This window comes from Chiloscyllium punctatum, chromosome 42, assembly GCF_047496795.1.
Source record: "Chiloscyllium punctatum isolate Juve2018m chromosome 42, sChiPun1.3, whole genome shotgun sequence".
Taxonomy (NCBI): Eukaryota; Metazoa; Chordata; class Chondrichthyes; order Orectolobiformes; family Hemiscylliidae; genus Chiloscyllium; species Chiloscyllium punctatum.
The window spans coordinates 11,432,205-11,458,113 of record NC_092780.1 but is presented as its reverse complement, the minus strand read 5'-3'; the positions used below and the strand labels follow the sequence as shown (position 1 = coordinate 11,458,113).

Here is a 25,909-nt window from a genome sequence, read left to right as displayed (position 1 = left end):
AACATTTGAAAACAATTTTTTTATTTTTGTCAACTATAAAGACAATGCAAATTAAATAAAAGAAACAGCATTAATTTCATATAGTGTATGTAATTCACAGCGTAGATTCTTAGTTTCTCTAAGAATATACAGATCATTTTAAGTGGATGGAGGATATGTTATTTTAACATCTGCTTCAATACCTGAAATACACATTACGGTTCTAGATAATCACACTCTGTGTACAGGGATTTGTTGGAACAATTTGGATCCTGTTTGGAATTTTCATACAACACAACTACTCTAAAATTATGCTTGAACATAGCCATGGTTCTGATTGAGAAACATTTTAACAGCCTCCCCCCAGGAACACCACTTTGTTCATGATCAGTATCTGGCCTGCTTTTGTGAATAATTATATTACAATGTTACTTGAATCAATATCAGGAGATCAAGTTTCCTGACACTACATTAATCAGTTAATTTGTTAGGGGTAACTAGACAAATACAAATGGGAGAAAACATGGAATGTTAGGTCAATAAGAGTAGATGAAGATGAGTAGGGGAGCATAAACATCAGCATGGATCATTTGAGCCAAACATCATGTTTGCATGTGGTACCTTCTTTGAAGTTAAATGTTGGTTGAACTTTTTTTTGTACTCTCACACATCTTACTGTGATCAATTCCCAATGACATTTATTACAACTCCTTAATCATGGCTTGCAAGATATGATATGCATTATAATGCTAATGAAAATTGCTGGACCAGAATATCTACAAAGAGCAGCCCATGCTTCAGGTATTGGTCTTCACTCCAACAAAGGGTTAAAAGGAATAACTCACCCCAACAATATTTGAAATGTTGACCTATATTTCCCATGATAGATACATATGGATGTAAAGCCATTCATAACGTGCATTTCCATAATGCCATGCATATCTTCTACTTCTGGTTTTGTGAGTTTTATTCTTCTTTCATGTAAAGATAAGCAATGATAGTTGGGACAGAAAGAAATCTCAAACAACAATTTGGGAACATCTTTACAATGTGCTGCAGTGGTTCAGGAAGAAACTCAACAGCAACTTTTAAAGGTCACTTTAGAATGAACAATATCCTGATATTATGCTGAACACGGGGCTGGGCCATTAGGAGTATGTGCCAGTAGTTAAGAGAGACAGAGTCATCAAGAGCTCGGTGAGCTGGAACTAAATATGGGGAACTGGGACAAGACTAATGAGGGTAGTGCCACCTGCAAGTGAGCTTTCTAGAGTTCTGCTATCAGAAACAGAGAAACAGCTATGAGAACCATGGCTATTGCAGGGAAGTCTGTGTTGTCAATGGATGCAATTCAGCTCTACCTTAGGATTTCGTTCGTTAATAATATGATATTGCACCAGTAACAGTGCACTATTAGATTATCTCATCCTTGGTAAAGACCAATAGCTTCAACAATCAATATCACAAGTAAATAATGAGATGCCTTCTATAAGTCAAATAATTCAAAGAGTGGCTATAGTCAATGTGAGATCCTATTTATTCTATGCATTTACATTTCATTATTTTTACTGCAAATATACAATTTATTAAATATTTCAGTGCCAATCCAAGCAATCTAATGACATTTGGATCTGACTGAATGTACCCAGGTGCATGAACTCATACTTTATGAAGGGTGTAAAATGTTTTTTGTTGCTCCCTGTGTGAAATATAGGAAGCAATCTATTAAAATTACATTAATGCCCATAGAATAAAACAGAAAACTAGACAACAGCTGAAATTGAATGTAAAAGTTTTGTGGAAAATAAATGACAAAATTAAACACTACCATATCTAACAGCAGTAATGATTTTTTAAAAAAGTTTGTCTAAGACTTGTGATGGTCGTTTTGTTTCATAATCACCTGTGCTCTGTGCCATGCCATGTTGAAAGGCAACAAACACATGACTTCCCAACCATTACACATTACACATGCAGGATGCTGGTTATAAAAAAAATGCTACACAGACTAGGGCGAGATACTGAAGTGCATCTGGTATTGGCAGCTTTCATCCTAATGTAGCCCCATGTCATTGCTAAAATCACTAGCGCATTATTTATCGCCACCCAGGCACAAACTGGATGATTAGTAATTAAACTATACTTTTAAATAAAACAAAAACAAAACACTCTTTGTCTAACATTGTAAGAACCACAACTTGGTAAGTCTTCAAGATGCTTGAGATTCTATTTAATATTATGCCATTAAGTTTTACTTTTTTAACAAATATGTGACTGAAACAAATAAACTTTGCAATGTTGGAACGATTGTAATGTGAACATTTCTTTCTGTTGAAAAGTGTTTTATGTGGGCTGAGTTTATGGAACAAAGCTCCCTAGAATGTTTACTCTTCCCTTTTTGAAACAATTTGGTAACACAACTTGTACTTTACGTTGTATATTATCCACATCAAAATATCTCTAAACACTACACAGCAAATTTCTTTTTGAAGTGCAGGAAGTTAATTTTAATTCTAAATAAGAACAATGTATTTTTTTTAAACCACAAAACTCTTGCTGAGATAGATATCACATCTCCTGCCATGTAGCCTACACCCATGGACGGTGCAGTTTGTTTTCAGAAATGACTGGCCTGTAGAAAGGGACCCTCTATGCAATAACTGCTGTAGTTATGACCTCTTATTCTCTCAGTTGTTCAAATAAGAACATCTCTGAACAAATTGCTGGCTTAAATGAACATCAGTGGAAAGGGAGATGAAACAGACAGAAGGATATTAAAGGGACATTTGCCTTGTAATTAAAACAGAAACGAACAACATGTCCAAGTGGGTTGGTGAAGTCATGGGGAGAGTGCAGGAGGATCCCAGGGCTGGGGAGCTACAGCTATGATGGCAGAAATGAAATATCGTGACTATTTCCACTTGAGCAAAAGAGAGTAGAGTCATAGAGATGTACAGCAGGGAAACAGACCCTTCGGTCCAACCGTCCATGCCGACCAGATAGCCCAACCGATTCTAGTCCCACCTGCCAGCACCCGGCCCATATCCCTCCAAACCCTTCCTATTCATATACCCATCCAAATGCCTTTAAAATGTTGCAATTGTACCAGCCTCCAGGTTTTTTTTAATATGAAAGGAAATTATCAAGTATACAATGAAAATGACAAATTGTCTCGATGGAGTGAATAAGAAAGGACGGTTCCCTGTGGTTGGGGAGATCAGTGAAGTTGTAATGAAGAGAACGAGGAGAGACATTCAGCGAGTGGGTGAGACAGAGATGACTGCACAGCTTTGTGAAGGGAGGAAGATGTTTCGGGACCGAGGCTGGGCCCAGTTATCCTGTAAGTTTCTTTTCCCCCGAGGAGCAGAAAATTGATCTTCTCCGCCTCTTTTCAAAACAGAAAGTCCCTTTTCAAATGTAAGAGCATGGGGATCAGTGGAACCTTTTTAGATTTCCTTCCAAACCTCACTCTGGTACTAGATACAGCAGTTCACAAGTGCAACTAATTCACACGAAATTTTCTTTTCCACAAGTCTTTAATTTTGCTGTCGATCAGTTGCCGGGATCCCATCGCCGATTCCCTTGGCCTGACAGTCCCTCTGGCTGTCCCCTGGAGACTGGGACTGAGCCGGCAGCGAGGTGCACTTGCTGGCCTCCCCGGCGCTCTCCTTGCCCGGGGGGAGCTGCCCGCTCTCCCCGTGCGTTTTCAAGTGCTTGGTGAGGTGGTCGGTCCTCATGAAGACCCGGTTGCAGATGGGGCAGAAGAACCTCTTGGAGCCCGTGTGGGTCTGCAGGTGCCTCTGCAGCTCGTCCGAGCGGGTGAAGCGTTTGCCGCAGAACAGCCAGTTGCAGACGAACGGCCGGTCGCCGCTGTGCCAGCGCAGGTGCGCCTTCAGGTGTGAGGTTTTCACGTAGGCTTTTCCGCAGCCCGGGATGTGGCAGTTATGGAGCACCTTCTTCTTGCTGCTCCCGTCCGTGGCGGAGCCCAGTCTCTCCGCCTCCAAGCAGTTCGGGCAGCGGCAGTTCCCCTGCGCCGAGCTCCGGGACAGCGAACGCCTGGAACTCTTCGCTCTCCCAGCACCTTCCAAGCTCTGGTTCAGCAGCAGCGGCTCCTGGATGGGCTCCGTCTGCTTGTAGCCGTCCTGGTTGATCATGACCGGGCCCGACTGGAGCAGGTGGGTCGGGGGGCCGCAGATTTGATGGTCAGCCCCGTAGCCCCCTAAAGGGGGCTGCAGGGAGCCTGGGTGGGGGGAGTTTGGAAGCGTCGGCTGACTGCTCTGAAGGTCCATCCAGTTGGAGCCGGCGTGTAGATCCCACCAGGTGGCCGAGAGACCCCCGTCCTCGGCTGCTCCGCCCTGGGGAGGGGGTCGGAACCAAGAATCGTGATAGTGAGCCATGTCGACCCGGGGGTGCACGGAGTTTGCAAAGTATTCGACCGTCGAGTGAACGTGGGGTTTGTACTGGACGCAATCCTGTGACTTCAAACCCGGGCTGTTGAGCAAGGCATACTTATTGCTGGCGGAGAAGTTGGAGCTGGCGTTCAAGGAAGGGCTGAAAGCACTGCTGCCGCTCGGGGCTACCCCCAAATTCTTCGGAAGGGCGGCCGATTTCCAGGAGCTGAAGCCGGGGCTCAGGGGCGAAGCGTGTTGTTCTCCGAGGCTACTCCATGTGGCAGCTTGCATTGCCGGGGGAATCTCCAGCAAGAGTGTAGGCCGACTGCAAAGGGAAAGGAGAGAGTGAGAAGCCGCCCTTTGATAACAATGGGGGGGGGGGGGGGGGAGGGGGAGGTTGCGCGTCCGCCAGATCTCAATGAATGCCCGTTTATGAACACAACATATCACTGCACCGACACCCGGTTTATTCCCCCCCGCCCCAGGCTTTGGCAGCAAATACACACACAAGTCACCAGTGGCTTGTGAGGGGACTGCATTAACCCTGTCCACAAACCGAACCATTGATGCGACCCCCCCTCTGAAACCGTAAATGTTTGTCTGCTGGTGTCCCTCTGTGACCAAACCTGTTGGACGGTGAGCTGGAGTCGTGTGATTTTTAATTTTGTACACCCCAGTCCAACACCGGCATCTCCAAATCACCAAATACAGATGTTGCCGGAAAAGCTCAGCAGGTCTGGCAGCATCTGTGCAGAGAAACAGAACGAACGCTTCACGTCCCTTCCTCAGAACTTTAACTCCGAGCTCTCTGCACAGACCTGCTGAGCTTTTCCGGCAACTTCCCGGGGTTTTGTTTTGTTTCTGATTTACAACATCCGCAGTTCTTTCGGTCTTTATTTCTGTGTGAGCTGGGTCGATCTCAGATTCTTCAGCGAGGTATGCCAGAGTTATGTCTGTAAGAGAGAAATCCCGTACCCCCGGTTCGACATCCCTCACCAACCCCGCTACACTTTTCATGAGTTTGCATTGACTGACTGATCCCCCTCCCCGTTTCTATTCCAAAACCAGCCGTGAAGCGGAAGAGAGATTGGCATTAAGCATCAATAAGAGGAAACTAAGTGAGGGCTAAGGAGCTGGGAAACAGTCTCTATTTGAGACCGTGCTGGTTATTATAGCGGCATTTTGTGGAGATGTCAGTCTTGGGCTGGGGTGGATAAGATCAGAAGCCACATGACACCAGGTTATAGTCCAACAGGTATATTTGAAATAACAAGCTTTCCAAGCGGAGGTTCCTTAGGGGTTCAAATGAACCTATGGGATTATAACCTGGTGTCGTGTGATTCCTGAAGTTTGTTACAGGGGGACTGATGTGTCAGCACAATACTAAAACAACACCCATTTTCCTGTTCAGCCTCTGCTTATAGGACAGGCGACAATATCAAAACCAAACCTTGTAGAATATTGCAACTTCAGACATTTTCTGTCAGTATTTTGGGGGTTAAGATTAAGAGGAAAACATCAATGAATTTATTTGACCATAGGACTTTCAAGCCCAATATAAGATCAGCTTTTATGAGCCAACCTATGTAGATTAATGACTGAAGAAATTATGAACTATTTCTCAGTGTTAAATCTAATTTATATCCTGCACAAGTTTGACAACTTGCTTTCTTACATTGTTGGGAGGTAAACAAGCAATAGTTTATCATTGTTGTGGTTCTGTTCGCCGAGCTGGGAATTTGTCTTGCAAACGTTTCGTCCCCTGTCTAGGTGACATCCTCAGTGCTTGGGAGCCTCCTGTGAAGCCAAGCCCTGAGGATGGCACCTAGACAGGGGACGAAACGTTTGCAAGACAAATTCCCAGCTCGGCGAACAGAACCGCAACAATGAGCACCCGAGCTACAAATCTTCTCCCAAACTTTGAATAGTTTATCATCTTGTTATCAGATTAAGTGTCTCTTATCTCTAGCTTCCCATTTCGCTTGGAGATATTTCCTTATCAACCTTCCCACCACCCCCCCCCCCCACCCCCCAGGAGATAGAGATGTACAGCATGGAAACAGACCCCTTTGGTCCAACCCGTCCATGCTGACCAGATATCCCAACCGAATCTAGTCCCACCTGCCAGCACCGTCCCATACCCGCCAAACCCTTCCTATTCATATACCCATCCTTCTGGACTCCCCGACCCCAGGGAAAAGACTTTGCCTATTTACCCTAACCCCATAATTTTGTAAACCTCTATAAGGTCATCCCTCAGCCTCCGACGCTCCAAGGAAAACAGCCCCAGCCTGTTCAGCCTCTTCCTATAGCTCAAATCCTTCAACCCTAGCAACATCCTTGTAAATCTTTTCTGAACCCTTTCAAGTTTCACAACATCTTTCCGATAGGAAGGAGACCAGAATTGCACGCAATATTCCAACAGTGGCCTAACCAATGTCCTGTACAGCCGCAACATGACCTCCCAACTCCTGTACTCAATACTCTGACCAATAAAGGAAAACATACCAAACGCCTTTACTTTCCTGAAGCCGTATGATAACTTTCCCATTCTGCTGAATTTAAACTCCTCAATTTGGTCTGTCGAGGGGACACCCCTCGGGAATTTGTATTATATGTGCCTCTGCACAGGTGCAAGAACGGTTTACACTGACCCTCCAGCTGCCTCGTGTAAATGTAGTCTTGTACAAGTAAGGGATGCCTTTGGTTTGTCTGTTGGACTGAGTCAAACTCCAATGTTTGTTTGTTATCCTCAAACAGAACCGAACTGTGTTTGTCATTATTTATATGAAGCGTTTTTATGTATAAAGTATATTTTTGAAATATAAAACAATGAAAGGTTTATACTGAGGCCACAGCGGTGGTGATTGTGCGCAGGGTTGTCTGCTTTGTCCTGAGCCTTTTTAGAAAAGACCACTTGAATCCCACCATTCAACGCGTGTCACAAAAAAAAACTAGGCTGTAGCTGCTCTATTAGCTGACTCTGCCTTATTCTTCTATAACTCGAAACTGCCCACTCTGCCTGAACACTGCAACCTCAACTGCTGAAGTCCAGAATTAGCACTCCCCCTGTCCACTGGATCTCGTGCCGCCTCACGTCCCCAAATTTTACAGAAAGCTCTTCAGTTTTTCCAAAGTACTACTTAGTCGTAGAGATGTACAGCACGGAAACAGACCCTTCGGTCCAACCTGTCCATGCCGACCAGATATCCCAACCCAACCTAGTCCCACCTGCCAGCACCTGGCCCATATCCCTCCAAACTCTTCCTATTCATATACCCATCCAAATGCCTCTTAAATGTTGCAATTGTACCAGCCTCCACCACATCCTCTGGCAGCTCGTTCTATACACGTACCACCCTCTGTGTGAAAATGTTGCCCCTTAGGTCTCTTTTATATCTTTCCCCTCTCACCTCAAACCTATGCCCTCTAGTTCTGGACTCACCGACCCCAGGGAAAAGACTTTGTCCATTTGCCCTATCCATGCCCCACATAATTTTGTAAACCTCTATAAGGTCACCCCTCAGCCTCTGACTCTCCAGGGAAAACAGCCCCAGTCTGTTCAGCCTCTCCCCATAGCTCACTTGTCCGGAAGTTGGCCGCTTTTGCCATTTTAAAAATCAGTCATTGAAACAGACTTGTTGGAGAATCTGCGCTGGATAGAATTATTTCAAATGTAATTCTACAAACGTACCTTTCATCTTGTTCATAAACCTTATGAAAAAAATCTATTTGTTTTAGTGACCAATCCCTCAGAAATCTCCCCATATCTGCGTCGGGCAGATATGGGTCAGGTTTATGTTTGAAAGCTCTGGACACTTTTCTAACCTCTTCGCTAGACTTAAAGTGTGCTTTTGTTTACTGCATGCGAGTTTTACAGAATTTTTCACCGTGTTACATGATTGTGAAAAGGCAAAAGCAAAAGGGAAACGTAAAGCCATACAAAGTTTTAAAAAATCACAACGCCAGGTTATAGTCCAACAGGTTTATTTGGAAGCACTAGCTTTCGGAGTGCTGCTCCTTCATCAGGTAGTTAGTGGCGCAGGATCATAAGACACAGAACTTATAGCAAAAGATCATAGTGTCATACAACTGATAGGATAAATCGCAAATCCTAACTGATACATCACACCATTAAAGCCGTAGAATATTCTTACTTTCAACTGCCCGGATTGTGGTGAGGGATACGGAACTATCAGAGACCATTCGATCCTCTTTTGGATCGAGTTTGGAAAACGGGGACAATTGTAAAAGAGCCGTTTGAACACAACAGAATCAGTAACAAAGGTTGAATATAGTCGGTGTGGCCCGAGTGTTTAATTGGCGGAAGCACACTTTACAAGCTTCCCTGCAAGGATTTCACATCTTCGGCAACCACCCGAGAACGATCAGAAGCGACTTTTTAACATCCAATTCGATTTTTTATTTAAAGACTGGTGAATGTCATTTACAATTTTTAACTTAAAAATGTGTTGCTGGAAAAGCGCAGCAGGTCAGGCAGCATCAAAGGAGCAGGAGAATCGACGTTTCAGGAAGAAGGGCTGATTCCCTAAACGTCGATTCTCCTGCTCCTTGGATGCTGCCTGACCTCCTGCGCTTTTCCAGCAACACATTTTTCAGCTCTGACCTCCAGCATCTGCAGTCCTCACTTTCACCTCATTTACAATTTTGTCAAGATGATGTGAGAATTGTCAAATTCCGTGATGTGACCGACTTCACGACACCACCTCCCCACCCCTGACCGCCCCCCCCCCCCCCCCAACCCTAGACCCTTGGGATCTGAGAACATTCTGGAGGCGGTTGTTGGAACTTTGGATGTGGTGCTGTGCCGCTAACATGGAACTCTACAAATCAAAATTCTAAACCCCCAACTCCGCCGCTTCCCTCTGTTCACCCAACTTAGCACAGACTGCCAAAAATAGGTAGCGCCCATTTCTCTAATTCTGGGCGACACTTGAAGGGGGAGGGGGCGGGTTGAGTGTATCAGACATGATTATATAATTGAAAATTGCAACAGCGAAATGAACAGCCACAACCAGTCAAGAAGATGACAGGATCTTTCTGACTTTTGATTAAAGCTGTAAAGTTGCCCATATCTCCACCTCCCCCCCCACCCCGGGGATGGAGCAGGGCAGCAGAGAAAGGAGTCACTTGTAGCTGGATGACGCATGTCACCGTGTGCTTTGTAGAGGAACTCGGTGGATAGTTAGGATGGCGCAACGCCGTCCAACGCATAATACCATGCCAGCAGATCTCCCGGCAGTTGTAGGTATGAGCAGCACAAAGCCAGGACAGAACTGTAGACAAATATCCAAAAATCCATCGCTCGCTGTCCTATTGTAACCCGTAACTGCTTATCCCTCCGCCTGCCTTCCCCGTATACATTCCGCAAGGTTATAAAATGCAACTTTAATCACTACTTTCTGAATATCCCTCTTCCATCCTACTCCTTTCATCCTAATGGGTGTCCCTTAACTCTAGTAATTAGTGCAATCTATGGGATGTAATTTATATATGCTAAAAAGGGGGCTTGAATGAGCTGATTAGCACCGTCTTCCCGTGCTGGATGAAATGGTCTGTCTTTTTCCAGTCCAGATCCCTCTAGTCTTGCTGAATATAGAACAAAAATCTTCACATTCTCGTTTTTCTGTTCCGTACTACCAACCATTGGTTTAATTTATATTAGAAATGTAGGTGGCATATATCCGTAAAATAGTTCCTCGTTTTGCATGTTTATTCTGTACGCGGTGAACCCGATTTTCATTATGGCCAAGCAGATTGGTCATAAATTCTGCAGGGTGAGATTCACAATCTCAGCGTGTCATTAAACTGTTTATTATAACAACAGCAAGACTTGGTGGAATTTCTGCCTCACACACGCACTCGGCACTGAGATGTACAATTCAAATAGGTCTGGAATTCTAATGAACCAGGTCTCAATTAAATGAATCAGAAACATTAAAACGTTGATGTTCAAACACTAGCTCTGTTTCTCTCTCCAAGCCGGTGTTTGATCTGGTAGTTGAGGTGGGGGTGGGTGGGGGATCTTGCAGCTATTCCTGTCTTTACCACGTTGTGGGAGCGTCTGGCAATTCCTCCTTGAGAACTGGGAAATACAGTGAGTGCTGTCCTGTGGAACTGGAAGAATCACGGAGTTGTGACGGCGCAGACGGAGGCCAGTCGGCCCGCGCGTCCCCGCCGATCCTATCCCCTAGTGCCAATGTCCTTCCTATTCCCCATTTTCTCTCCCCCAAAAATAATTCACCCAAAAGCCTCAATTGAACCCGCCTCCACCACATTTCCAGGCACTGTACTCGCTGAGTGAAACTTTTTCCCCTCTCCCATCATCCTTCCTTGGTTTGCACACGATGAGACATGCCACCCCCTCTCCCAACACCCACTATATTCCCAACCACTCATCCCTAAACTGACTGCCATGGAGCGGGGTGCAGGGAGTGAGGGCTGTACCTCTGAGCTCCAAACACCGCTCACTTTCCACACTCACTCTATGCTCGAGTCCCGGTTAGCGACGCTTCCCATTAACACACACACACACACACACTCGGTCTCTCTCGCTCTCTCTCTCACACACACTCGTCTGCCAGTGGGAGAACACTGAGGAAAGTCACTGCCTACCTGCTGTTCCACAATTGGGCACAAGCTCCGTGTTCTCTCGGTGAACTCTGGGAGGATTGTTGAAATGGAATCGGACGGAACGCGGCCAGAGATATTGTAACGAAATTCTTTTTCAAAAAGCTCCCCCCAAAGTCGACGAGACTTTAACGAGACGCCGCTGTCAACAGGTGGTCAGGTCAACACTGAGTTCGAGGCGAAGCTGGATTCACACACGCACAGAGAGTGGGTGTGGGGATAGAGAGGGCTAGCAGTGGCCGCTCGGGGCTGCTGCTAATGCAAGTTGATCCGTCAGTCTGACTCAGCGTCGCCTCCTGTCTCTCTCTGCTCATCCCAGACTGGCTCTGACTGATCGACGAGTTGCTCTTTTTACCGCGGAATCAGACATGGCTCCTCCCAGCCGATGACTCGGCATCAAACTACATCTTCAGAGAAAACAAAGCCGCAAACAGCCAACCCAGAGCTCTGACTGACATTCCGGACACCACATTCAGTTCTGGTAGGCTGGGGGCGGGCCCAGAACTTCAGATCCACTTATAATTGCAATGCCCTTTATAGAGTACCTTACTTCCAAACAACAACAACAAAAAAAAACTTTTTTTTTAAACATGAGTACAAGTTGTGGTACTGGCTTCTACTTTCTAACAGTCTCCACTCTTCAAAAATAGACCACTGGCCCGCGTTGAGGGTGTGCTGATCAAAGCAAAACGCATTATAAAGAAATCGCAATGTTGGTTCTATACAATATAATTGAATCAATTGGATTTCGGCTGCTTACCAGGGGGCGGGAGTTGCGAACGGTTAGCGTTTGCCGCTTTATTGTAGCAGATGTTTATTGCCTTTCAAATTGAGTATCAAGAAAGGTTTCGCTGGTTGTCAGGAGCTTTAACGAGTTCCACTTTGCCAAGTGTCCCGTGAACTTCTCTCTCCAGCTCCACGCCCGAACGGGTGCAATGTCCCACACTGACCCCGAGCTGAAGGGTATAGGTGCCCGGGGACTGTCCCAGTTGGAGATTGACCTCACGGTGACTCTCTGGGGAGGGTGATGGTTTGTGAAGGTTGTGGTCGGGGAAGGTTTTTTATTGAGACAATAGTCGAGGTTCCTATAAGTGTATTTGGTGCAACATGAGATTTGAGAGGAGTGTTCCGTGAAGGTGACCCTACCACAAAGGGTCACGCGCGAATTCCCTGTCTGACGGTTGGAAATCCTCTTTTATTTTGACAATACCGAAATGTGAACTTAAAATCACGGCAAAAGAAAGTGCAGAGGGAGTGTACTTTTTTTTAAAATTGAAGGCAGGACTCTGCAGCCCCATATTAAAGATGGTCTTTCTCCTGGTGGCTACACAGCCGATCTCGGATGAACTTGATCTGACCCGACCTGATTTGACCCAACACGTTCATTCCTGTCTTTGAACCCGCCAACCGCATAATGGCTCCGCCTTCAGCTTTGGAAGAGTAGCGTGCACTGTCCCCGAGGAACCGTCCACCGAAATCAGTCACAATGCCGGACATCGCCGGATTTCAGGTTATCTCGCTCTATCCACCTTGTAATATCGTGAAAGGCCTACGTACAACAAGGGGTATTCACTCCTCCTACAGAGCGCGATCTACTCCCGGAGCTTTTGCAAGGAGAGAAATGAATAAAAGATGATGATGTGATAGATCATATAGCACGGAAACAGACCCTTTAGTCCAACTCGTCCATACCGAACAGAATCCCAAACTCAACTAGCCCAATTTCCCTGTGTTTGACCCAAATCCCTGTAAACATTCTGAGGAAGACTTCTGGACCCGAAACGTTAACTCTGATTTCTCTCCGTAGATACTACCAGACCTGCTGAACTTTTCCAGCAATTTCCGTTCTCGCTCCCTTTAAACCTTTCCTATTCGTGTACCTGCGCAAATGGCCCTTAAATGTTGTAATTGTACCACTTCCTCTGGCAGTTCACTCCACAAGGTATTGGTGAGACCGCGCCTGGAGTATTGTGCATAGTTTTGGTCCCCTTATCTGAGGAAAGATGTAGTGGCATTGGAGGCAATTCAGAGAAGGTTCACTAGATTAATCTCAGAGACAAGGGGCATGAAAAGATATTGAAACAATTTAGGCCTGTACTCTCTGGAATTTAGAAGAACGAAGGAGATCAAATTGAAGAATTCAAGACAATAAAAGGTGTGGGCATAATGCCTGAAACGTCGATTCTCCTGCTCCTCCAATGCTGCCCGTCCTACTGCGTTTTTCCAGCACCACGCTCTGGACTATGATAAAAGGTGTGGCCAAAATAGACTGGAACTGATGCTTCTTATTGTGGGGCACTTCAGGAGGAGAGGTCACAGTCTTAGGACAACGGGTAGCAAATTTAAAACAGAGTCGAAGCGAAACGACTTCTCCCAGGGGGTTGTGAATCTGTGGAATTCGCTACCCCCAAAGTACGGTGGATGTCGAGACAGTGAGTACATTTAAGAGAGAGTTAGACAGAATTTTAATTGGTAATGGGTTTTGAAGGGATATGGGGAGAAGGCAGAAAAAGGGGATGAGGAGCATACCAGCCATGATCGAATGGCGGAGCAGACTCGATGGGCCGAATGGCTTAATTCTGTTTCTATATCTTATGAACACGAACGAAAAGTTTGTGGAAAAGTTGTTCCTTCGGGTCCTTTTTAAATCTTTCGCCTCTCACTGTAAAATTATGCAGTCTAGTTTGGAACTACCCCCACCCTGGGGAATAGACCTCGAACCAAACATGGTCAGATAGACAAAGGCTAAAAATGTTTTTTTGGGGGCCCATCTTAAAACGGTGTGCATACCTCATTGACCACAACTCGCGCTGAGAAATGTCCGGTGGTAGCGAACTTGCGTTAAATATGCAAGTCTTCCTTTTTGTTTTGTGCAATGTACCTGTTTATTAAACAGGACGTGGACTGCTTCACGGTCTGTTCACAATGAGGGTCTGCTGCTGCATTTTAGCAGAATTTTTGTTTGCTCTCAAACCGAATTTCAAGGCAATTCATTGTCCAGGAGGGAAGGAGGGGAGAATGTTCCGGGGAGAGAGTTTGCTGGGACAAGGGATAAATACACGTCACCAGGAGTCGGCAAAAGCGGGGATACACAAAAGGCCGGAGTCAGCGGATTAAAAGGGGCGGAGGGATTGGCTGAAGTTTGGATCGGGTCGAGCCCCTGGCATCTTGTAGGTGAGACGATGATTTGATATTCGGTTTGCTGGGAACCTGGATAGGGATGATACAAGTGGGAATAACGGGTCAGAGAGGATGTGGACTGCTATATTTTGAGCGAACAAAAAGGACTGCGGATGTTGGAAACCATCATCCAGCATCCGCAGACTGATTCGAAATTAATTCAGTTTTCATCCTGATTATTCTAACCCAAACATTGACCCGTCCCTTCATGTATTCCAGACAGACTGGCCCACTGTGTATTTGCTATTATTTTTTCATTCTTTTGATTGCGTATACAGTGGGATTTAAAATTAAATTTTGCAGCTAGCAGTGATGCAACTGCTTGAGGTATGGTTAGAAGCTAACAGAGATTGACAAATTAGACGTAGAGAGGATTTTTCAACTTGCTTTGCAACTTCAATCTAGACGAAGATGTCATAGCTAGGGGATTAAGGATAACAGATTTAAAACCGAGATAAGGAGAAATTAAGTTCTCAAAGGGTCATGAATCTGTCCAGTTCACTACCCCAGAGCGTGGACACATGGTCACTGGATAATTTTAAGGAGGAGATAGAGTTTTAATAGTTCTAGATTTTTGGGACAATCGGGGCATTAAGGGCTATGGGAAAGGGGACGTGAGACCTGTCGTATCAGACATGATAGTATCAAATGGCAAGCGGGCTAGAGGGGCCGAACGGACTACTGCTCCTATTTCCTCCTGCATTGTGATTGTATCATTCACACATCCGCGTATGGCAACAAAAACTGAAGGCAACAACTCCCAATTTACAAGTTTTTGATCATTAATTTAAGAAACATTCCGGATCAAATTAAAATTGTTTTTGATGGATATCTGGTTCTGCAGTTCAATGTCGGAGCAGATGGAATGTAGACTTTGCCCAGAGACAGTAAAGAGTTGAATAATGTCGCGCCTGAACGCTTGGGGCTTCGATTGACACTTGAATATTAGAAAATAAATCTTCACGAGAATCTACAAGCACACGGCAGACCCATCGACTCCAGAAACAGCAAAAAAATTATAACATTTTGGGAAGGTATTCAATGAAAGTGTTTACGCTGATAGCGTCAACACAGTGAAAATGTTCCAGACTTCAAATTATCGAAAAGTTCAGTTGGAAATGGCAGAAGAGCCCACCTTTTTTTTTTAAAAAAAGATTTTTGCTGCAAAGAGAGGGGTTTGGGGTTTGATTGGGGGTGGGGGTGGGGGGGGGGGGGGAGGCATTTTTTGTGGGTAACAGGGGAGATTGTCAAACACATCGGAAGATTGTTGGGGCACAAAGGGGAGATTACAGGGGAGCTTAGTGCGTACACAGGAAAGAATTTTGGGGTACACGGCGGAGATTGATGTGTAGACGGAGATTCCTGTGGTACACGGGGAAATTACTGGGTACACGAGAGAGATTGTTGAGTATATGTTGTCGGGATACACGGGGACAAATGCATCCCTGTCGTGGTTTCCAGATCTCGGTGCTCGAGTCCGCTGCTTAACCCTTCGATGGAGACTTATGGGTGAAATTGAAACATTGTACAGATGTATTTAGAGCAAATGCAAAATAGGAAACAAGATTACACCGCAAAATAAAAGATAAGCAAAGTAAAAGTCTTTGAAAACGCGGCATTGCAAAATGAGAGAATTAAGGAATACTTTAGCGGGTCAGAATTATTATTACTCAGTTAAAAGAAAAACTAGCAAGATTGCTGTATTGGATATGACTGGGTGACTGTAAAACAAAACATTAACTTAAAAATCACACAACACCAGGTTATAGTCCGATAGGTTTATTTGGAAGCACTAGCTTTCGGAGCGCTGCTCCTTCATCAGATAGCTGTGGGACAGGATCATAAGACACAGAATTTGTAGCAAAAGATTACAGTGTCTTATGATCCTGTGTCACTAAATCCCTGACGAAGGAGCAGCGCTCATAAAGCTAGTGCTTCCATATAAACCTGTTGGACTATAACTTGGTGTTGTGTGATTTTTTAACTTTGTCCACCCCAGTCTAACACCGGCTCCTCCACATTTTAAATACACAAACAAGACAACGAATAGAGAGAGCCGACCAGATTCTTAAATGAGGAAGGGTCACCCGACCCGAATCGTTAACGTTGACTTCTCTTCACAGATGCTGTCAGACCTGCTGAGCTTTTCCAGCAATTTCTGTTTTTGTTTATGATTTACAGCATCCACTGTTCTTTCTGTTTTTTTTTCTTACACGAGGACACTGTCAGCATATTTTACCGGTTCAACTGAACCAAGCGCCACAAAAGTCAAAACAGGCAGTTTACCCACCTGAGCCGGAATAGTCCAAGACGTGCAGCTTTTGTGTTGTTTCAGAGTCTAGTAAAACGAGTCCACATCGTTTCCACCTCCCTCAAAGGAGGGTTTAGAAAAATATCTCCCCTCCCCCACTCTAGCAGAAGTTTGAACTGCTGTATTGAAAATAATAAAAACCTATATGATTTTTTTCGCTTCAAAAGTACATATATTCTTGTACAAGCCTTTGGTTTGGGCTTTTTTTGGATGGAACGCTCCAATGTTTATTTGTGACCTCATTATCTTATGAACTGCGTTTGTGACGATGTATATGTTTTAATATGAATTAAGTATATTTTTGAAATATAAAAAAAAGTTTTGCTGATTCCTATCTCTCACAGAGTCAAAGAGTTTTGCAGCACGGAAAGAGGCCCTTCGGTCCATCATATTTGTACCTCTCTACTCTCATCTTGCCCCATAGCCTTGTATACTATGGCGTTTGAAGTGATCCTTTAGTACATTTTAAATGCTGTGAGGGTTGGCATCTCTAGTGTCGTTCCAGATTCGCACCACCATCTGGTTGACAGAAGTCTTCCCTATATGTATGTTAAATCTATGCCCCGGTCAATGATTCACCTTACTAAAGGAAAAAAAACTTCCTTAATATAAAACATAGAAGTGGCAATGCTGGAATCTGAAACAAAAACAGATTTTTTTGGAGAAACTCAGCAGGTCCGGTAGTATCTGTGCAGAGAGAGCAGAGTAGTTCTGAAGAAGGGTCACTAGACTCGAAAGGCTAACTCTGCTTTCTCTCCATATCGGCTGCCAGACCTGCCGGGAAAGATTTCTTCCTATCTACGATACTCATAATTTTGCTCTTTTTCTTGGTAAATGTTTCATTAAGTTTTCAAAACTACAAACAAATTCAATTCTGCGGGTCTAGTCCAACTCAAACACTGCGGATGCTGGAGAGCCGGAACGAAACGAGAAAGCGTTGGAGAAACTCAGCAGGTCTGCTTGACGTTAGAGCTAACGTTTCAAGTTCAATATGACTCTTCTGTGGAGCTAAATGATACGGATCAGTTCACTAAAGTTAGACACCAGATATTAATTCTGTTTTTCTCTCCACGAATGTTGCTACACCTGATTAAGTTCAGGAGCATTTTCTGTTATTATTTTTAGTCAAAAACAATAATTGTGTGTGTGAGTGCGAGAGAGAAAGAGAGAACTACAACAAATGCAAAACCTTGCGGGCGACTGTGTCATCAGGGAAACGACTTAAAACTACTTTGCAGGGGGTAAAATTTGCAAAATACTGACGAAATAGTTTAATAAAAAGTTAAATACCGCGGATGCTGGGAATTTTAAAAGAAAAAAAAAGCCCCAGAAATGCTGGAGAAACTCAACAGGTTTGGTAATATCTTCGTCAAGAGATAAAATCACACAACACCAGTTTATCGTCCAACAGGTTTATTTGGAAGCACTAGCTTTCGGAGCGCTGCTCCTTCTTCAGGTGGTTGTGGAGTGTAAGACACAGAATTTATAGCAAAAGTGTTTCGATCTTATAACTCCACAACCACCTGATGAAGAATGAGCGCTCCGAAAGCTAGTGCTTTCAAATAAACCTGCTGGCCTATTACCTGGTGTTATGGGATTTTTAACTTTGTCCACCCTAGTCAAACACCGGCTCTTCCAAATCTCTGGAGAGACAAAGAGTTAACGTTTCCAATCACATAATGAACACTTCTTCAGAACACTGGGATCACTAATGCATACGATCTCATTGCAATCCTGTCTCGCTGAACTGAACAATATCGAGTTTTAAATTCACGGTATTGTTTTGTACAACGTTCACTTTATTCATTTGGTCCGTGGTGCCATCTGTGCGCCAAACAGCAGATGTTCGAACAAAACAATACGTTAAACCACACCTTTCAGAATAAACTGACAGCCTCATTCTGACCCTCCCATTTACAATCATACATCACCAAACACACACTAACGCTAACCGTCATCGATGCTCTCTCTGCTGCCAGTGTACACGATTCACTTTAGGGGCTCCTGTTGTGGAGTGAGGGAAGGGCCAGTTTCAAGTCCCATTTACTCCAGAGGTCACAGAATCACAGAGTCAGAGAATCATACAGTCATACAGCACGCAGACTATCTATGCCGACACATCTATGCCGACCAGGTTTCTCAAACTAAACTAGTCCCACTTGCCTGCATTTGGCCCGTATTCCTTTTGACCATTCCTAATCGTGTACCTGTCCAAATGTGTTTAGGTGTTCTAACTGTACCTGCATCTACTGCTTTCTCTGACAGTTCATTCCACAGACGAACCACTCTCTGTATGAAAAAGTTGCCGCTTAGGTTGTGGGGATGGCTACCAGGGCTGATTCCTAATTTGTATTTTAAGTCTTTCTCCTCTCATCTTAAAAAAAACAGCCTCAGTTTTGAACTCCGCCACCTTCAGGATTTTACAAACCTCGATAAGGTCGTCTCAGTAATGACTACCATGTCACAGTCGCCAAGTTGAACTTGGACCTGGAATTCATCCAGTTTGTCCTTTATGTTCTGTGCTTGTATCAAGAATCCAGCCTAGACTCCAGGTGTATTACTCCGGACAGCTGATGAGAAAATCTCGAGATGATTCACTTACTGAGCAGCTAACAGTTTGTGGGCTGATTCCTAATTTGTATTTTAAATAAATTACTAAGGGCGAAACTTAGTCCCATTGACGTTTCCTATGAGAGAGTGCGATTAACACACCAATGGCACACAAGGGGCTTATAGTCCTTCTGGAGACAAAATTAAAAGCGCACTTATTGATAAAGTGAACTTTTCATAGTGGAACACAGACCTGGACTCTTGGAATAACTGGGGTAGGTCTTTAGATGCAAGTCTTTGTAAAATATATTTTCCCCAAATACCAAACGCAGCGTCCGCCAACCCACACCGCCCCTCCCCCCCCCCCCCCCACCACCAAAATATCGATGTTGGTTACACAATGGTCAATTTCAGGATGCAGCAAAGATACAGCAGTGAAATCAGTGGAGAGAAAGCTTTCAGCCTGCAGAAGGGTCACTGGACCCGATAAGTTAACTCTGCTTTCTCTCCACTGATGCTGCCAGACCTGTTGAATTTCGCCAGCAATTTCTGTTTTTTGTTTTAGATCTCCTGCATCCTCGGCTCCTGGTTTTAATTACACCTGGGTGTTTGCTGATGTGTATGTGACCCCTGCCCCCACACCAACCCGGCTGACGCTCGGAAGTGGGCCAGCTCGTCATTCAATTGCATCAAAACCACCAACAGTTATCTAGGGAGACTGTCAGCATGACCTTCCCAAAGGAAAAGAACGGACCTTGTCATCGTCATCATTAAATAAACGCCTGTTTCGCCCTGTACAGATGCTGTTAGTTTCTCCAGCACTTTCTGATTTAAAAAAAAACAAAACATTGGCTGAATAGATAATGAAAGAAAGCAAATGGGAGGTCACTGTAATGCACTGGCCTAGAGTTAGCCTTCAAGTAAGTGGTTAAACCGTTTAAAACAGCAAATCCGTAATGAATTATTTCAAGGTCTTCCAGAACTACAGGGCATAGGTTTAGAGTGCGAGGGGAAAGATATAAAAGAGACCTAAGGGGCAACTTTTTTCACACAGAGGGTGGTACGTGTATGGAATGAGCTGCCAGAGGAAATGGTGGAGGCTGGTACAATTGCAACATTTAAAAGGCATTTGGATGGGTATATGAATAGGAAGGGTTTGGAGGGATATGGGCCAGGTGCTGGCAAGTGGGACTAGATTGGGTTGGGATATCTGGTCAGCATGGATGAGTTGGACCGAAGGGTCTGTTTCCGTGCTGTACATCTCTATGACTCTACTAACAACGATAGCGCTTTTGATGATATTTTTGAGTTAATGTTTAGTTAAATGTAAATGTTTGGTGGACAATCTGTTGACAATTTCACTCGGGACGTTGTCCAATTAATAGTTTAGTAATTGTTGACATATGTAAGTCTGGTCCAAAACCTTCCCTATCGTCAATATATGTTTCAGTGGTCAATGTATATCAGTTTTGGTTAGATTTGTTTTAAAAGTAATAGTCTTACTGCTATTATCACAATTTAACAAGTCACCATATTCACGACAATAGATCTAGATGTTAGCTAAAAAAATCTTCCTTTTGGACAATTTCGCTTTGCATCGGATTTCCACGTTGCATAAGCTATTGAGCTGGTTAGCTATCAGATCTGCAACGTACAATGACATAGCTTTTGCTACTGATACTGGGCGGCACCATGGCTCAGTGGTTAGCACTCACAGCGCCAGGGTCCCAGGTTCGATTCCATCTTCAGGAGACTGTGTGGAGTTTGCACATTGTCCCCATGTCTAAGTGGATTTCCTCACACAAACAAAGTGAAGAAGGTTACCTCAGAGTACAAAGGGATCTTGATCAGATGTTCCAATGGGCTGAGGAGTGGCAGGTGGAGTTTAAATTAGATAAATGGGAGATGTTGCATTTTGGAAAAGCAAATCTTAGCAGGACTTATACACTTAATGGTAAGGTCCTAGGGAGTGTTGCTGAACAAAGAGACCTTGGAGTGCAGGTTCATAGTTGCTTGAAAGTAGAGTTGCAGGTAGATAGGATAGTGAAGGCAGCATTTGGTATGCTTTCCTTTATTGGTCAGAGCATTAAGTATAAGAATTGTGAGGTCATGTTGCAGCTGTACTGGACATTGGTTAGACCACTTTTGGAATATTGCATGCAATTCTGGTCTCCTTCCTATTGGAAGGATGTTGTGAAACTTGAAAGGGTTCAGAACGGATGTTGCCAGGGCTGGAGGGTTTGAACTATAGGGAGAGGCTGAATAGGCTGGGATGATTTTCCCTGAAGCATCAGAGGCTGAGGGGTGACCTTACAGAGATTACAAAATCATGAGGGGCATGGATAGGGTAAATAGACAAGGTCTTTTCACCAAAGGTAGGGGAGTCCAAAACTAGATCGTATAAGTTTAGGGTGAGAGTGGAAAGACATAAAAGGGACCTAAGGGGGAACTTTTTCATGCAGAAGGTTATGCATGTATGGAATGACCTGGCAGAGGAAGTAGTGGAGACTGGTACAATTGCTGCATTTAAAGGCATCTGGATGGGTGTATGAATAGGAAGGGTTTAGAGGGATATGGGCCAAGTGCTGGCAAATGGAACTTGATTAGGTTAGGATATCTGGTTGGCACAGACGAATTGGACTGAAGGGTCTATTTCCAATCTGTACATCTCGATAACTCTATGAAATCAAAGTTGTGCAAATTGGCGAGCGTAAATTGCCCAACATTTCCAGGTCAGATGGATTTGGCCATGGTGAGTCTGGGTGGGATCCTCTTTTGAGGGTTGGTGTGACTTGATGGGCCGAATGGTTGGTTTTCTACACTGTAGGAGGTTTTGTGATCCACAGTTAATGTTAGCACCCAGAGAGACCAATGGATGCAGAGCATTGAGTATAAGAGTTGGGATATGTTAGGGCTGTACAAGTCATTGGTGTGGTCACATTTTGAGTACTGTGTACAATTCTGGTTGCCCTGCTGTAGGAATGATGTTATTAAACCAGAAAGGGTGTTACTGAGACTGGAGGGTGTGAGTTTTAAGGAGAGCCTGGATAGGCTGAGACTTTTTTTTCCTGGAGTGTAGGAGGCTGAGCGTTTATAAAACAATGAGGGATATATTTAAGGTGAATAGCTAAAGGTCTTTTTCCAAGGCTAGGGAGTACAAAACTAGACAGCATAAGAATAAAGAACAAAGAACAATACAGCACAGGAACAGGCCTTTCCACTCTCCAAGCCTGCACTGCCACTTTTTGTCCTTCCATACTAAAACTGATTTGTATCCCTGTATTCCCTTTCATTCATTCATGTATTCATCCAGGTGCTTCTTGAATGCTGCTATCATGTCTGCTTCCACTGTGTCCTCTGGTAGTATGTTCCAGGCACTCACCACGCTGTGTGAAAAACATGTCTTTTAAATTTCCTCCCTTGCACCTTGAATGTGTGTACCCTAGTAATTGACCCCTCCACCCTGGGAAAAAGCCGCATACTTTCCCCTCTAGTCATGCCGTTCACAATCTTATAAACTTCTATCAGGCCACTGCTCAACTCCTGCATTCCAGTGAAAACAAACTCAAACCAGCCAATCTTTCTTCATAGCTAAAATCCCCCATACCAGGCAACATCCTGGTAAATCTTTTCTGTACCCTGTCCAAAGCATCCACATCCTGCTGGTAGTGTGGTGACCAGAACTGTATGTTGGTTTAAACTAGAGTTATATGAATATATAGACACACTCAAAATGACTCACCAACTGAGACATACATGCACATGACCAATGCATACTGACACTCACACACTCATATCATATATCACAATGACACACTGACTGATATAGATCCAGACAGATACCTGCTATTGCACATACACAATGAGACATCCAACAACATACTCAAACATCTACTTACAACTGCACACACACTTACATACAATGACACACCCATTAATATACATGCACAAACACCTACAATTGCACATGTATATACACAATGACAAACCCACTGACATATATTTACAGATAACTATCAATGCACAGTATTATATACACTCACAATGACACACCTTGAGACATCCACTGCTTATTATAAATATGATTAACAGAAAAACTTGCTTTAATATTAAATGTAGCATTGTCCTATTGTTTGCAACTGGAACTAGCAGAATTTAAGGAAAGATTTAACAGAGGTGTTCAAAATTATGAATATTTTTGACAGAGTTGATGGGAAGAAAATCTGTTCAGAGACAGGACAACCAGTGACCAACAAACACAGATTTATGATAAATGACAAATGTACATGAGAGGGATTAAGGACAATTTTGTTTTGCATGTGAATTTGTTGTGATTTTGAATATATTCGTCAAAAAGGATAGTGAAAGCAGATTTCATAAATATCAAAACAAAAGAAAAACAAGGCTTTAAAGAAAAATAAAGAGGATTAATTACCTCAATCTTTCAAAGGATTAGCACAACACAAAGGCCTGAATGACCACCTCTGTGCTGCAAGATTCTATGACCTGCAACACTGCAGCAATACTCCCAGAGTAAGAAAAACTGCTGCAATAATTCAGTCTCAAGACTGGAAGGAAAAAGATTGGACCATTTGAGTTAAGATGAAAGTGAGATGGACCAGTCACCTCACTTTAGATTATGGTTAGCTCCCAGAAAATAGTTGCATTCTTTAAGAGTTAAAAGTGGTGCCCAGAATCTGTTGCTTTGCTCTTAATGTTAGATTTGGTCACCTATCAGTATGTAGCTGAACCTCCTAACACATATCAATAAGGAATATATTTTCAGGCTTGGCTAAAAAGTCTAAACCTCTCCCTACCACCTTGTGGCTAAGATCTAAGATATAGAAGTAGAATTAGGCTATTTGACCCATTCAAGTCTGTTCCACCATTCAATCATGGCTAATATGTTTCTCTATCCCATTCTCCTGTCTTATCCACATAACCAAGATTAGAGTGGTGCAGGAAAAGCACAGCAGGTCAAGCAGCATCCAAGGGGCAGGAAAATTGACATTTCGGGCAGGAGCCCTTCATCATCGATTTTCCTACTCCGCGGATGCTGCCTGACCTGCTGTGCTTTTCCAGCACCACTCTAATCTTGACTCTAGTCTTCAGTCCTCGTTTTCACTTTATCCATATCACCCCTGATCCACTTACTAATGTGGATGCCCCCTCCCTCCCCAACACAAACATGCACACATCCACACAGCCTGCCTCACACCAAACACACCTTCACACTTGGACAAACACTTGTATAAATACACAGAAAGTAAAGTTTCTATAGTCTTACCAGACCATAGGGCTGCTCTCTCTCATTAAAGAGAGATAACTGTTGGTGAATCAATTTAACAGTCACCATGCATCAGGTGAGGGGGGAAAAGGTGAATCCTTCATGGTAACTACAGCCAGTGCAGTTAGCATTACAAACCAGTTTTCCAGCCAACAAGCTAACCAACTCCTTAATGTGCACATACATACACACTTCCCCACCCAGAATACATTCACACACACACACAGTAAAAGTAATAACCTATATTGTATAACACCTCAAATCTAGTTACTAAATAAGCTGAGATTTCCTGAAGCTCGATCAAAGAAAGAGCTTTTTGGTGTCCTGTTAGAAAGTGAGGTATAGAGGTGGAAAGTTGTTGAGAGGGGTACTCCAGAGCTAAAGGCCGAGACATCTGAAAGTGTAGCCCCCAATGTTAGAGTGTCCAGGATGTACAAAAGGTGGACTGCAGCGGTTCAACAAGGCAGCTCACCACCACCTTCTCAAGGGCAATTAGGGACGGGCAAAAAAAATGCTGGCCCAGTCAGCGATGCCCACATCCCACAAATGATAATTTTTTTTTCCCTAAACCAGAATCAGCAGAGCTCAGATATTTCAGAAGGAAGGGTGTGGACATGGAGAAAATTACAGAGATGGGAGGGATCAGACTATGGAGGGATTTGAAAACAGAGTTAAGAATTTCAAGAGGTTGCTTGAACCCAAGCCAGTGTAGGTTAGAGCACAGAAGGCGATAGTAAAGTGGGACTTATTGTAAAGTAAAATAAGTACAGGGAAGTTTCCGATGACCACAAGTTTAGGAGGGTAAAATGTGGGAGGTCACCTTGGGATGGTAAAGGCGAAATAGTGGAGTTAAGTCTCTCTCTCTCTCTCTCTCACACACACACACCCTTGAGTAAATGTGTTTGGGGTAAGTGTGTATCAGCAGAAATGATACTGATTCGGTTTCCAGTATTTGCAGTTCACAGAGAAAAAAAGACCCACCGGTTTGCAGTCCTAGGAACCACCTCTCCTTTTAAATCGGAGGCATTAGTGTATTTACAAAGGCGCAGAGAGTTGTAGGTATACCGCACCTAGTGGAGAAATATCCCAATTAAATACAAACTTTTTTTAAAAATCGGAAGAAAAGTAGAATAATTTCACATTTCAGTTTGTTTCTCGTCGTTTCCCTGTTAGAAACTAAACCGCATGCAACCCAGAGAGGGAGTTAAAAAAACCAGCAGCAATAAGTTGTTTTTGCAATGACTCCAAGTGAACTTCCAGCGTGCCAGGGTCGGGAGCTGCTGACACAGCCACCCCGCGGTAATTCCCTGGATGGGAAACGCTAAGACACTTTCCCGAAAGAGTCTGGCTAAATCCAGATCTCATTGTTCCGGCCTGTGGTCCCAAACCCGCAAAGACGCTAGAACTATTGGTCTCTCGGAGCTTACCTGTGACCCAGGACTTCTCAGTACACGTGAGTGGGTATGTCAACAATTCTCGAATGAACCTGTCTTTATGCTGTGCTGAGAAAGGTATGCACAGTTTCGGTTCATTCACCACATCAAACCCACTGCTCCAAGC

The 25,909-nt window shown here is 43.9% G+C and overlaps 1 protein-coding gene across 3 annotated transcripts; it reads right to left on the bottom strand.

Annotated features, from left to right (window-relative positions):
- Positions 1-25,909, bottom strand: LOC140465726 (transcription factor Sp8-like). 3 transcript variants are annotated; one of them, XM_072561387.1, is made up of 2 exons: positions 25,777-25,909; positions 1-4,695 (listed from the first exon to the last, which is right to left on the bottom strand). In XM_072561387.1, exon 2 carries the CDS (start codon positions 4,659-4,661, stop codon positions 3,516-3,518), a length of 1,146 nt encoding a protein of 381 aa, XP_072417488.1. In that variant the 5' UTR covers positions 4,662-4,695; positions 25,777-25,909; the 3' UTR covers positions 1-3,515. The 3 variants fall into 3 exon arrangements, with proteins under 3 accessions (XP_072417488.1, XP_072417489.1, XP_072417487.1); XM_072561388.1 differs by lacking the exon at positions 25,777-25,909 and adding an exon at positions 25,331-25,376; XM_072561386.1 differs by lacking the exon at positions 25,777-25,909 and adding an exon at positions 11,007-12,625.

Bases quoted from the DNA above. Each gene is read 5' to 3' on its own strand.
- LOC140465726 (XM_072561387.1), bottom strand. From the start codon at position 4,661: ATGCAAGCTGCCACATGGAGTAGCCTCGGAGAACAACACGCTTCGCCC.